The 14,466-nt window shown below is 52.8% G+C and overlaps 1 protein-coding gene across 1 annotated transcript in view; it reads right to left on the bottom strand.

Annotated features, from left to right (window-relative positions):
- Positions 1 to 1,586: 1,586 nt before the first annotated feature.
- The window catches only part of grin2db (glutamate receptor, ionotropic, N-methyl D-aspartate 2D, b), a 38,359-nt gene continuing 25,479 nt past the window's right edge, over positions 1,587 to 14,466 (bottom strand). Inside the window, exons 13-21 of the mRNA XM_076281304.1 lie at positions 12,259 to 12,488; positions 10,835 to 10,995; positions 9,921 to 10,108; positions 5,501 to 5,742; positions 4,520 to 5,117; positions 3,379 to 4,423; positions 2,901 to 3,189; positions 1,863 to 2,795; positions 1,587 to 1,742 (exon numbers count right to left, since the gene is read on the bottom strand). Of these exons, the coding sequence (XP_076137419.1) occupies positions 1,587 to 1,742; positions 1,863 to 2,795; positions 2,901 to 3,189; positions 3,379 to 4,423; positions 4,520 to 5,117; positions 5,501 to 5,742; positions 9,921 to 10,108; positions 10,835 to 10,995; positions 12,259 to 12,488 (3,842 nt within the window). The remainder of the gene's footprint in view (positions 1,743 to 1,862; positions 2,796 to 2,900; positions 3,190 to 3,378; positions 4,424 to 4,519; positions 5,118 to 5,500; positions 5,743 to 9,920; positions 10,109 to 10,834; positions 10,996 to 12,258; positions 12,489 to 14,466) is intronic.

Below are 14,466 nucleotides of genomic sequence, written 5' to 3'. Positions count from 1 at the left end.
GAACAAGAAAAGGTAACCACTAGCATGTCGGCTTTTGAAATGGCATCTTACCAATGCAAAGAAATGATCACAGCCCTAATCTGCATGTGTCTGTGTTTGGATACTGTAAAGGGGTGTGTGTGTGTGTTTGTGTGTGTGTTTGTGTGTGTGTGTGTGTGTGTGTGTTTGAGTGCATGTGTGTGTGTGTGTGTCAGGGCATGTAAACATGCTAGTATGCACTGCACGTCCAAAAGGGTTTTATGAGTAGAGGAGTGGAGTGGTGTCCTTGTTGCACTAAATGATAGCATAATGATGCCTGCCTTGAGAACTGCCAGGACCTTTTGTGCTTCATAAAATGCGTCTCCGTTGCATAGGAGAGAGTGTCTGCCAAATAATAGATCAACACTGTTCATAAAAAATCATATACACCCAAAATGGGGCCAGAAAACACTATACGTCTTTATATCTGAAAGTAACGATGTCTCCCTCAAGGCAATGTAATGACAATTAGGCTTAAAAGAGAGATTCAACCATTCTGATGGGTTTTAACCTATTTTAATATTATGCAGCCATCTAGTGCAAATTAGAAATATTGCAGCCAATTGCCCATTTAGTAATAGGTAATGATGTATTGCTTGCACATGAAATACTGCGGCCCCAGATGTAGAAGTAAATGATGGGAAACTGGCATAATGGTTTAAAAGCTTGAGTAAAAACAACAGAAAAAAACTGGCACCCGCGTTGAACGCTCCCCCCATCTAACATCAGTCACAGTCAATTTGCCCCGCTGTTAAAATACTGACACAGTGAATGCAATATATAGATAGATAGAATACAAAAACAAGGAGCTGGGGAGAACAGGAGTAAGAAACCAAATGAACACTGAAAAAAATTGCTACATGATTTCTTTTTTGTTGTTCTTATTGTTTTTTTTCTTTCAATGCCTGTCTCTTTAGAATGCAGTGATGTCTGTGTTTGATGTCACTGTGACATGGAGGCATCCTTTTTGCAGTTTGGGAGGGGGGGGGGGGGTGTGAGAAGCTCCGTTGAGGTGAGTGAAATGTCTCCTTATGAAATCTACACGAGTCTACAGAAAAAGAGCCCGTTAGCTGTTGGCGTTGTGCAGTCAAAGGTCATTGTTCGAGAGGACATCGCTTTCCGTTGTGGCCTTTGGGGGAAAAGGGGTGAATGGTTGCAAACAGGAAGTGAGGTCACTGGCTTGTTCGAAAATTGGAAAACATACGGTGTTGGGTGGCTCTCTATTGAAAGTGGTAGATGTCATGTAGAGGATGCCATTCTCTAGACCAGCCAAGGATCAGAGGTCAGTGATGTTGCGTAATGACAGCCCTCTTTAGTTCAGAGCACAGGTGGACCGTGAGCTGACCACCGCAGATGGCACACCCACCAGTCTGTCTTCACTGTCTGTCAGGAGGTGTGCCCAGCGTCGCATGTCAGTGATCACAGATGTTTGGCTTGTTTGCGTATGAGGGTGCTCGTGCGTGAGTGTGTTTTGTGTGTTTGTTTGTTTGTGTATGTGTGTGAGTGTTGTGTGTGTGTGTGTGTGTGTGTAAACATGACATCACTACTCACGGGCTCCGGAACCCCGGCTAGCCACTGTTCTCGCTGGAGGAGAGGAGGACGGAGGATGACATCGTGATGCTCAGTTCCGACCGGACGTGCAGGACGGCGGGGCTGTCCCAGGCCACGGAGGCCGACGAGGAGGAGCCGGCCGCCCCGGCCCCGTCGCTGTGGTAGCGCTCGTCCTCCAGGCGCGTGGTGTGGATGTGCGTGACGCTCCAGCATCGGCGGACCACCGAGCGCACGCACACGCGCAGCCGTCCCGGAGCAGCGGCCCCCTCTCGCTCGCTCCCCCCCTGTCATACCTCGCTCTCCAGGCTGGAGAAGTGTGCGGAGCCGCGGCGCGAGCACAGGCTCTTGGCTTTGAGCGGGAGGTGCGGCGAGTAGAAGCGCCGGGGCTGGGGCACCGAGCGGAGTCTCTGGTACTGGAGCTTGGCGCTGGCCGAGGCCTGGGCCCCCGAGCCACCCGGCCCAGGAGAGAGCGCCGGCGGCGGGGAGACGGAGGCGGACGACGGGGGCGGCGGGATGGGCATGGGCAGGGAGGCGCTGCCGCTGGGGGAGAGCAGGGGCTGGGGCGGCGAGGGCGACGGCTGCGAGGCCAGGTCGCCGCCCAGCTGGGCCTGCTGTGTGCTAAGGTTGGACTGGCTGCTGGATTTGGGGGCGTCCGGGGTGGGGGGTAAGGGCTTGGGGCGCGTGCCCCCGCTGAAGCTGTGGCAGTGGGGCAGCAGCTCCTCCTGGCTGTGCGAGGGGGCGCTGCCGCGCTTGGAGCGCAAGCGGCCGTGCGGGTGCGGCCCGCACTGGGCACAGGCGCCGTCGTCCAGCTCCCGGTCCCTAACGCGGGCCTTGCCCCTCCCGCGGGCCCTCTTGTCACCCTTCATGGGCAGCTTGTCCACCGACCAGTAGCGCCTGGGGGGCGGGAGAGCCGCCGGGGGTGGGGGCCACTGAGCACCCAGACCCCCGCTGCCCCCACCAGCCCCCCAACCGACCCCTGCGCCTGACCCCCAGAAGTCCCCGCTCACCCCCCACCCTTCTGACCGGCCCAGGATGGAGTCGTCCCGACTGTTGACGCTTCCGCCTTTCTCCCTGGCCGGGTACGTCCCGAAGAACCAGCCCCCTCCCCCGATGCCACTAGCGGCCGCTGCTCCACTGCCCTCCCAGTACCTCTCGAAGCGGCCAAACTCCCCAGACGAACCCTCGTCAGAGTAGCTCTCCTCGGCCCTCACTCTGTCCCTCTCGGACTCGGACACCGCGCCTCTCCCCGTGCCCCGCAGCCTCCCCTCCACTCTCCGCCTGGCCCTCTCCCTGTGCTCCTCCTCCTCTTCCTCATCGTCCTCCTCCTCCACCTCCTCTTCCTCCTCCTCCGAGTCCCACTCGTGGAAGGAGAGGCCCTCTCTGGTGTGCGGCCGGCCCCGCTCGTAGTGCATCAGCAGCGGCCGTCGCTCGCCCGCCCGGCCCTCGGACTCGCGCTCCATGCCGCTGCTCCGCCGGCGCTTGGCCGAGGGGAAGAGCGTGTGGAGGGAGGACGGGGGCGACGGGGCGGCCGGGTCCGCAGTGGACGCTCCTCCACCGCTCCCGCCACTCACCCAGAACTTGACGGAGGAGGGCAGCTTGTTGAGGTTGGCGTAGCGCTTGCTGGACGAGCGCGGTCGGGAGTGCGGCTGCGACTGCGAGCTCTTGCTTCTCCTCCTCTCTCGGCTCCGGCCTCCGCTTTCATCCCCTCGCTCGCCTCCCTCCTCCTCCCCTCCCTCTCTCCTCCCCCCTCGCTCCCTCTCTCCCTCCCAGGCCGGTTCACGACTCTTCTCCCCGAAGGTGCTGCGGTACTGCGTGGAGAAGGAGGAGTACTCGCCCTCTCTGTCTCCGTCACCCTCTCCCTCTCTCTCGGCCTCGGCGTCGCCCTCCTCGGGCTCCGAGCGCTTGCTGGCGATGGATTTCTTCCTCCTCTTGGTCTTCATGGCTTTCTTCTTCTTCTTCTTCACCTTGCGGCGTTTCCTCTCCCGCTCTCGCTCTCTCTCCCTCTCCTCGCGCTTTTTCCTCTTCTTGTTCTTTTTCTTCTTCTTCTTCTTCTCCCTCTCTTTCTCGCGGTCTTTCCTGCGCTTCTTCTCTCGCCTCCGGTCGGACGTGTCGCCGCTGCGGTCCCTCTCTCTCTCGCCCCAGCCGGCCCACCACTCCTGCAGCTGTGCCAGCTGGCTGCCACCCCTCTCCCTCTCTCTCTCTCTCTCCCTCTCGCGCTCCCTCTCTCCCTTGGGCGGCCGTGGCTTGCGCGGGGGTATGGGCGGAGGCGGCGGCCCGTGGGTGAGCGAGCGGGGCGACAGGAGGGAGCGCTCGCGGTCCCTCTTCGTCGTGTGTCCCTGCAGCAGGCTGGACTCCTCCGTCAGCTCGTCCAGATCCTCATCCTCTTCGTCTTCAACGTCGCGGTCCCGGGTGCTCGGCGACGACGTGGTGGAGGTGGACGACGGGGAGGTCGAGCGCGAGGAGGACGCCGAGGTCGTGGAGGACGTGCTGGAGGTGGAGGTGGTGGACGAGGTGGACGTGTAAGGGAGCGAGGGCGAGGGCGACGGAGGGGTGTACGTAGGGGACAGTGGAACAGGCACGGGGATTGGGAGAGGGGGTGAGGGGCGACCCCGCCTGCCACCCGGCTCCCGCGCCCCGTCCCGGCTCCCGCCCCGACGGCCCAGCGGTAGGATGTTCTCGTACAGGGGGCCCCCCGGCTCTTTGGGCTTCTTGGGCCGCCGCTTCCTCCAGAAGGATGAGGGGAGAGGGGGAGAGGGGTGCGGCAGTGGAGGGTTAGGGGCCAGCGGGCCGAGGGTCTGGCTCTTGCTAGGCAGCCGGGGGGTCCCCAAAGGTTTCACCCCCTTCCCCTGACCCCCTCCGCCGACACCCACCACCACCTTCTTCCCCACCCCATGGTCCATGCCCTTCTCCTGGTAGTACGCCACCGTGGCCGGTGGTGGCTGGGGGTGACCCCTGGGGATTGTTTTGGGGGTCTGGGAGCCTGTCTGCTGTTCCACACAGGGCCCCAGTCCCTCCGGGTCAATGGGTCCGTAATAGCGCTTATATCCGTCCAGCCCTGCTGCCGCTGCCCCCGCGCCACCTCCTGGAGGTCCGGTCCACGCTGCGGGCACCTTCTGGGGGTAGGGCGGCATCTCGGTCATGGCTGCCCTCACCCCCAGGGGCGCTGGAGCGGTTGCTGTTTTGGGCAGCCTCCAGCGGTCCACCACGGCCAGCCTGCGGTCAGGCCGCGGCAGGAAGGTGGAGCAAGGCAGCGGGGCGCCCATGAGGGGAGGGTTGGAGGGGCCCAAGCCCGGCCCGCCGTGCACCCCAGTGGGAGGCGAGCCAGGCAGGGGGGTCTTGTAGGATGGCGGGGGCCCCTGTGGTGGCTGCTGGGGTGGGGCCTGCTGCTGCTGCTGGGCCAGGCTGATGGCCGTGTTGGCCACCGCTGCCGGGATGATGTGGGACGGAGGCTGGGCCTGGACCACAGAGGCGTGGTGATGGGAGGGGACTGTGACTTTGGAGACGGTCTGCACCGTCTCGTCCACAAAGCTGCAGCAGCTGTACATGCCCTGCAGCACAGAGACACAGGGGGGGGGGGGTGAAAACACAGCTACAACACACACAGATAAAGATCTACTAGCTCAGCTGCATTTTTGTTCCTGCAGCAAATAAATAATTCTCACCCTATCGATTCCAGGCTTGGCAGAGATTTCCTTAGCAAAGGATTAAAATTTCATTTGCCGGGATTAGGATGCGAGAAGTCTCGCTCCGTATAGTAAAGCAGCCATCCCGCGCCTGAGCGCCTTTCTCCATGTAGCTTCACAGCTCTCTCTCTGTGTAATCAATACCGTGATGCGCATATACACCCACCCCCCAACCTCCATCATCTCCTCCACCACCTCCACCGACACCTCTCTCTCTCTCTCTCACTCTCTCTCTCTCTCTCTCTCACCCTGCTGAAGGCCAGGAGGAAGTCCAGCTTGCCAGATTGCCCCATGTTGCTCATGCAGTGGCGCAGCTTCCAGTAGACCAGGTGCTCCCAGGCGAACACCAGCAGGCTCAGGCCCATGGCCACCAGCAGCATGTAGAAGACGCCCGCCATGTTGTCGATGTCCAGCTTGGAGCTCATCACCTCGATCTTGTCGTTGTGGCAGATGCCCGAGAGCCAGAGGCGCTCCAGCATCTCAATCTCATCTGGCCCACAGGGAGAGAGGGGGAGAGAGAGAGGGGGAGAGAGAGAGGGAGAGAGAGAGGGGGAGAGAGAGAGAGAGGGAGAAATATGAGTGCATGATTAGAGGGGAGACGGTGAGGCCGCGCTGGAGAGCAGCTGGAGAGATGACAGACTGGCCAGAGGACAGGTGTGAGATACGCTGTTATCATGGAGCCAGGCTGCTTTATTGGGTGCTGCAAAAATAACACTGATGCTGTGGCTGCAGTGGAGAATGGCAAGGATAGACAGCGAGGATAAATGGTCCACACACACACACACTTACACACACATGCAAGGGCAGAGGGGGAGTGTAAAGGCTAGTGTGGTTATCGAGCTGGGGGATCAGGCAAGAGATGGCCGATTGGTTAAGACCCGGTGGCAGAGAGAAGTAAAAGACAATAAAGGCTTAAAGGGGTTATTCATTAAAACGCCTCGGTGTGCCCTTAAAGGGGTTATTCATTAAAACGCCTCAGTGTTCCCTGTTTGTTTGCCATCACAGAGTACTTAAGATATTAAAGGTTGGCGGGTCAAACGCCTCCAAGGAGGGACAGTGCATCTGTCACCGTGGGTTAGACGAGGTGACGAGATATTAGTCACAGGGGTGGGGATCACACCAGCTAATCATACAAGGGCACGAAGGGCAACATTTATTAGCAGTAAAGGGGAAGGGAAGCCTGCTTGTCTAACCCCTTGAAGGATTAGGAGAGGGAAGATCAAGCTGCGACTCCAAACCAGCGCAAGGCGAGGAGAGGTGCAAGGGCCGCAGGCAAGAGGAGACCCGCCTCTGCATTCCAATCTCCTCATATCCTATCTGTGAGAGATGGAATGGCGCCGAGGAGACGAGAGGAGCAAGGGACCAGGAGGGAACGAGATTCACTTTCCCCCCCCTCCCTCCCTATTCTCGCTGTTGGTGAATTGTGCTGAAGGGAATGAGGGAACAGGAGAGGAAGGAGGGAGAGGGGGAATATAAAAAAAGCTAAAATGGAAGAGAGAGGCTGAGATTGTCTCATTATGACAAACAGCAGGGCCTCCCCTCTTCAGCGTGCAGAGGGGAGAGGAGAGGGAGGTCTCGAGAGAAGAGTGGCGGCGATAACCGTACAGAGGGAGAGAGAGAGAGAGAGTAAAAAGTGATAAAGAGGAGATAAGAGAGAGAAAGAACAGGTAGTAAAACTGTTCTAGAATGTTTGAGTGTGTGTGTGTGTGTGTGTGTGTGAGAGAGAGAGAGAGACGATTGTTGGTCTGAGTGTGTGAGAGTTTGTGTGTTTGTGCTTGTGTGTCAGTGAGAGAGAAAGAGGAGCACTGTGTGTAAACACAAAATCCACCAGAGCCACCTTGGAGAGGGTGAATAGAAATAAAAGTTGGGAGGTGAAGAGGAGCGATGGAATAAGAAACATCGTCCGAGCAGAGGCAGAAACTAAAACAGGGCAAGAGGAAGGGGAGATCATTATCATTTAATTGTGGAAGAAGGTGGTCAGCCTCTTGATGGTGTGTGTACGTGTGTGCTTGCATGTGGGGATTGTGTGTGCATGTGTGTGTGTGTGTGTCCGTGTGGTGTGTGTTTTGTGTGAATAAGACTGTGTGTGCATGTAGGAGATGTGTTTGCTGGACCCTGGAGAATCTCAACATCTTATTCTTGATCTACAGAGCAGCAAACAAGCCCACCCTTGTCAAACATGTGCTGCTGCCTCATTTACATGACAATTCATGACTACACAGACCTTGTATACACAGCATCTGAATGAGATACATTACAAGGGCTTGTCCTTGATGAATTAAATGAGTGAATCCCATTACGGGAGTATACAGATCGTCAGTTTACAGAAAAAGCCAGTTCAACGACCGTTTCATCAATAGCAACAAAACACTCCGCTGCAAATGTCATTTACTACCGGCTGACATAAATGCTCAGAGATAAAACAAAAAAATCTCTGCTGCCTGTAGTGTCTCCATCAATCGAGAAGCCTCTTCCAGGCTTTGCACTAACACAGTACATTTGGTCGATTTCAAACCAAATAGATGCTGTCTACCCATAATGCGGTCTACCCAAATAGATGCTGTCTACCCATAATGCGTTCTACCCAAATAGATGCTGTCTACCCATAATGCGTTCTACCCAAATAGATGCTGTCTACCCATAATGCGGTCTACCCAAATAGATAGTCTACCCATATATGGTGCATACACCTCCCATGTCTCCATTGCAGTTATGTCGTTGAGAAAGCAGCTGTGTGCTGATGTGTAAACCAGTGCGGCTCCAATCTGTGTGTTGATCCTGCGCCGTTTCCGTGATAATGAATCTCCTGTAATTTTCAATCAGCATCTTGCTGGCACTCTTTCCCGTCTCTGCCACATAAACCACTCTGCCCTGCTGATGTGGCAGCATCACGCCAGCCTCAATCCCCCCGCCTGCTGCCTCGTCCCGCCAATTAGAATGACAAAAAGGATTTCGTCCATTTGGTTCAGTCGGCGTCCACCACCTCAGCCGCGCTATTCTCTTAGCCTGGCGTGTCGTGCCCTCTCATACTGTCGCCACTCTTTAGGCTCTTTTTTGGAAAGCTGCTGGCATCCGATATTGTTGGCAGCACAACGTGGACAGGTCACTAGAGGGTCAGACTGGCTATGTCGGCCCGGAGACGGCGCGCTTTCTAGGTAATGCTTAGTTTGTAATCCCTCCAGCTAATAGTGCGCCATTAGCATCAGCCGCTAAATAGAAAAGCCCAGTGCATTCGGGGGGGATTTAAAGGTAACGCAAGGACAGAATAAACACAAACGTTTCTGTTCATTTTCCATGTAAAGCCGCTGTCCCGTGCCGCGTTGTTTAACGAGGGTGTTAGTGAATCGGACCTGGCACCAAATTGGCGCGGCGACTGGCTGAGTGGCTCGAGAGGAACCTGGCAGCTGTGCGGGGGGCTTTGTCTCACTCGCCATGACAAAAGAGGATTTTAAACGCACGCCCAAACAGAGCGCCCAGTCGAGACAATACACTCTGCATACGGGCACGCGTGTGTATGTGTTTGTGTGAGTGTGTGTGGCGAGCAGTGCAAATGACAATTAAAGCGGGTGCTGTCGGACGGTCGACCACAGCTGCACCCAATCAGCTGTGCTCCAACGCGGCACATCTCCACTCGTGGAGTCCAGCTCTAAGCGTGAGGGACAGGAGGGACACGGCTACACACATGGAAACGCTGGCAATTACCACGCTGGGTTGGCCCGGGTGTGTCCATACGTGACCACCATTTGTTTCCCCAAGAAAACAAACAGGCGAACCCGGCGAATGAGGCTTCTGTGTTCTTCCCATGCTCATCTCCAAGCACCACTGCCACCCCCATCCCCATCTCACACACACACACCCCTCACACACACACACCCCTCACACACACACCCACACACACACCCCTCACACACACACACCCCTCACACACACACCCCTCACACACACACACACACCCCTCACACACACACACCCCTCACACACACACCCCTCACACACACACACCCCTCACACACACTTATTAGCACCTGTTTTCTATTTCTTTCTTTGCACTCACACTTCAGCAGCTCGTTTTCACTCTCTTTCACACTGACCCTTCCTCACCCTCGGATCTCCACCCCCCACCCCCACCCCACCCTCTTTTCCCAGTTAATCTACGATAACTATGGCAGCACCAGCCGACATGGTGTGACGATCCTGTCGAACAAAGCGACCTTGAAGCCAAGCTTTTCTTTCAGCCGTCAGCAAGAGGAGAGCGACAGACACAGACAGAGACACAGTGCAGCCCTCACAATGAAGAAGAGAAAGCGAGGCAAGCCGAGAGAGAACAAGACGTCAATACACACCATGAGAGACAGGGAAACCAAGACAGGAACAAGAACATTTAGAGATGGAGAGTGAGACATGGCAGTTAAAATGGAAAGAAAGAAAGAAAGAGAGAGGGAGAGACAGAGGAAGAGAGAGAGACGGGATCATTTTACATTTCAGCCTCAGGCTCCTGTCTTGTTAAACTCAGCGTTCCATCTTTTTTCCGTGACTTTGGCCCCGTCTCTATCTCTCCATTGCTGATCTCCGCAAGCCGGCCCCATCCCTCCTCCCTCCATCCTTCCCTCCCTCCCTCCCTCCATCCTTCCTTCCCTCCTTCACTCCAGCCCCTGTCAGAGCCCTCACCGTCTCCCACCAGCTGCAGCAGGGCCAGGTCCAGCGGTCGTTTCCAGCGGGAGTTCTTGTTCAGGGCGATGCCATAGCCCGTGGTGGCGAAGACCTTCCCCGACCCGATGGTCATCACCTTGCAGCCCTCGTCCTTCCTCGCCATGTAGTTGAGCACAGCCGCATCGTAGATGAACGCGTCCAGCTTCCTGCATGGGAAAGGGGGGGGGGGGGTTAAGCAGGGGACGGTCAGCGCAGATCAAGGAGGAGCAGAGGGGTATGCAAAACAACAGAGCGCATGAGGAGAATTAGATTTAAATGGAGCCACACATGCACACTTACAGCAAAGGAGCCACCCAGCCACACACACACACACATACACACACACTCTCATACTCTCTCTCTCTCACACACACACACACACACAGCAGCATGGTGAGGGTGAGGAAATAAGGATGAGGATTAAAAGTGTAATGGTATGCGAGGGAAGCTAGGCACGTGCATGTGTGTGTGGGGGTGGGTGGGTGGTTGGGTGGGTGGGGGATGGGGTCGTGAGGGCAAGAGAGGGAGTGAGAATGTGATAGAGAAGGAATGAGGGGCGAGAGAGAGAGAGAGAAGGGGGTTGCTAGGGAGAGGGCACCAGAAAGTGAAAGCATCTCATGTTGTGGCACTTTAAATCTGACGGTGAACAGGGCCGTGGGAAGAGATAGCAGGAGGGAGATGACAGAGGCTTAGGAAGAGTCAACTCTCGAGGATTAAACAGTCCCAACACACACACACACACACTCTCACACACACATAGCGAAAGAGAGAGAGTGCAGAGTGTGATAGAGAGAGGGAGAGACAGTAAGGCAGCAGGAGACCTAATGGAGGTGAGAGGAGAGTGATGGAAAGTGAGGTCACACGGATGCGGAGAGGCGTGGAGAGGCACACACCCAGTCTTGAGGTTGACGATGGCCTCCTCCACGCCCTTCTGGTTATATTTGACCATGTACTGGTGCATGTCTGGGTAATTACTGCGGATGTTCTTCTCCGTGCTGCCGTTGGGAACCGTACCAAATTGCAGAGGGGGGTACTGCTCTGTGGGGTGTTGAAACTAAGATGGAGAGGAAGGGATGAAACAGAGGGAGTGATGGAGAAGGGAGAAACAAGACAGGAAGAGAGAGAAGCCATTATTGCAGTTATTGTTATTGCTGGTCCTCTTCATTATTTTGCTATTGATTGCACTCTTCACACTGGCAGCACAATTGTAAATTGGCGTGCCAATAGAGCTTGATTAAGGGCATGAAAAAAGACAAATGCTAGCAACACAGAGACAGAGAGAGAGAAAGATAGTGAGAGAGAGAAAGAGAGAGAGAGAGAGTAAGAGAGAGAGAGAGAGAGGCATGCAGGGATTACACAGGAAAGGGGATTGTGACATGTTCTCCAAGTCCCACAGACCCTAAATAGCTGTTTTTTTAAATCAGGAAGCCTAAACCACAGTCCTCCCATCATCTTTTCCAGTACACTGATTCACAAGCACGAGAGGTTCTCCTCACCACCCCACCCCACCCCACATCCAATCACCATAACATCAAACGCAGACCCCATAGCATGCCACTAGTCATGAATCAACCCGCCACCTACTCACCAACACAAACACTGCTCCCTACTAAACTGAAATTAATTGAAAATTGAGCCTCGGCCCCAACATCATGACGCCATAAAACCTGAGCATTCAACAGAATCACCATGAGATCAAGCATGCACACGCCCAGAGAGAGAGAGAGAAAGAGAAAGAGTGGCACATTTGTAGCATGTACTGTCCCCGAAATGAGACGTCGCAATCGTTGGAAGTGGTCCACGAGGCGCCTCGCCTACTTTGCGTGGAAGTGCAAGGGATCAATCCCAGGGGGAAATTTATCCAGGCTAAATTGGAATTGTAATACAGTCAGAGCAACAGGTTAATACATTGTTAATAGCTTGCTGGTGTCTCTCTGGAGAAATGACTGTGCAAGGCTAGTATGGTAAAAAAAAAATGGGCTTAGTCAGAGAGCTGCAAAAACATATCTCAGCACCTACATGCTTATGACTCATTCATTACTCCACTGAATTCCAACAGAACAGACAATTCCGCAAAATTATCCCAAACAAATAATGTGACATTGGTCCCATTCTAGGGTCATTATAATGTTGTTATTCAAATAAGATCCAGGGGAAAGGTCCACAGGGATTTGCCAACACTGTGTCTCTAAAAGTGTTTTTTAGCCGGCGCTACATATCTATCAGTACAACTGTGAATCTTTTTCCTCTTCCTCTCTCTCTCTCTCACTCTCACACACACACACACACACACACACACACATCCTCTATCACTTACCTTCCTGTCGCTAAGGCCAGACACTGTGTCAATGTACTCTTCTTGGATCATGAAGGCAGCCAGGTTGGCAGTGTAGCTGGCCAGGAAGATAACAGCAAAGAAGGCCCAGACCAGTACCATGATCTTACTGGTGGTGCCTTTGGGGTTCTCCACAGGCACAGAGTTGTTAAATACCAGAGCCCAAAGGAGCCAGATGGACTTCCCTATTGTGAACTTAGAACCGCCGGGTTCTACAGGAGACAGAGAAGGAAGTGTTAGTGAGTGAACAAACGAACAAATGAGCAAGTGAGTGAATGAATGAATGAATGAACAAATTAATTAATTAATCAATTAATAGGAGTGGGTGACAGACTGAGAGTAAGGTAGTGACTTTTGTGGCAATCTGATTCTAGTGTATACTTACCCAGGCCTCAGATCTAATTATAAAGGAACAGTTAGCATGCCATACCAGCGAATAACCTAAGAGACAAGGCACGCAGGGTTCTACTTGCCATAAAAAGACAAATACCTTCTGAAATTCCAATCTGAATTTGTCTGAAAATATTTGCATCAGTGATAGAACCAATTGCCCTTTATGGCACTGAAATGTAGGGCCCATTTGCAAATCAGGAACTAGATAAATTGGAAAAAGACCCAACTGAGACCCTACATGAGTCCATCGATAGTCTGCAAACAATACATGCAGGGCAGAATTAGGCCAATGTCCAATTCTGAATATAATAAAAAGGGCAATCAAATTCTGTACACCTAGAATTCAGTGATCCACATTCCTTTGATTATAAAGCCTTGCAATACCAAGAGTTGAGCAAAGATAAGAACTATCTTTCCAACCTGGTGCTCAGCCACACTGTTCCACTAACACATTACAGATTGAAGACTAGGTCAAAAACATAGCCAACTTCAGCAAATTTCCTCATATTATTATATATATTGGCAATCTAAAACTAAATGATGAAGCATTAGGCAATGCACACACACACATGTGCACGTGTCCACACACGCACACACACACACACACACACACACACACACACACACACACACACACACACACACACTCACTCAAGCACACAGTAGCTGATTCATTCACACACACACACACATACACAGACAGTCATCCTACTGCTTAAATAAAATACATTCTCAATGATGCAGTTAATAAAACAATAGAATAATCACCACTGTTAAAATATGTACTGTTGATCACAAATTTGACTAAGGCTAATGGTGGGTGCGTCAGACTGACAGTCACTGAAACTACACACACAGAGATGAGAAGGGTATGTATCATCTAATCTAACTCTGGGGGAAGACAGCAAATAAGCTAATATCCCAAAATGCCATGTTCCTTTAACAGCAATACTAATCAAAGCTTATTAGGACCTGCCCAGTTTTATTCCACAATATCGGTGTCAAAGACGTTTAAGTTGGGAGCTTCCATTTACTGCACCATACTGCGGTGCGGTATGTCTCTCAACAATTCTCGCAAAAAACTACCAGTACAATTTTCACAAAATTGTGTAAGTGTAGCACAGGCCAAGGAAAAAGTGTTTGTCTGGAGGTTGCGGACTGGCCTTCCCCGCTCAAACCTCAAACCGAGACACTTCATCTGAGCTGATCTTGTACACTAGCAAAAGGAAGCAGGGAGGAAGATAACACAATCTTTAACAGTGATAATCCTGCTCATCACAGTGATATATTTTGTCATAATGTATAAGTAGAGTTTAAATTGTAGGAGAAAAAGGACATTAAAAAACCATTATGAACATTTTCACAGAACATTCTGACCATTGGTAAGGAACAAAATATTGGTTCCCACTTTCAGTTCTACCAATAGATCTCTCACTGAACTCTCACAGCCATTGATATGCTGTAAATACTACTTCAAGGATTTTAAAAAGATGATGATTTTGCTGTTCTGAACTCATTTGTGGTGAACCTGTCGACACCTGCAACATCTCTGCAACCTTGATGTTTGATCACTGGGACTGAAGAAGAGTTCAATGGTGCCAGAAGGAGTTTTGTGGTCTTTTAATGCTGCTATTTTTAGCTGCTGTTCAAAGCGAACATCAGCACCTATTGTAATGCAATGGAGTTTTTTTTCTTCTGTTGACTTAAAGAGGTTAACTTCAGGGATCATAGCTTCAGGCTTGGAACTGCATCAAGCTCTTCTCCCCCACTTAGCATTGCTATTAATCACTTCAGATG

Source organism: Alosa pseudoharengus, unplaced genomic scaffold (genome assembly GCF_046254945.1).
Source record: "Alosa pseudoharengus isolate Yale_2024_CS ecotype anadromous, Long Island Sound unplaced genomic scaffold, YU_APseudo_1.1 YU_APseudo_1.1_scf_12, whole genome shotgun sequence".
NCBI classification, from domain to species: Eukaryota; Metazoa; Chordata; class Actinopteri; order Clupeiformes; family Clupeidae; genus Alosa; species Alosa pseudoharengus.
Note: the sequence above shows the minus strand (reverse complement) of the source record. Positions and strands in the feature narration are given on the sequence as shown.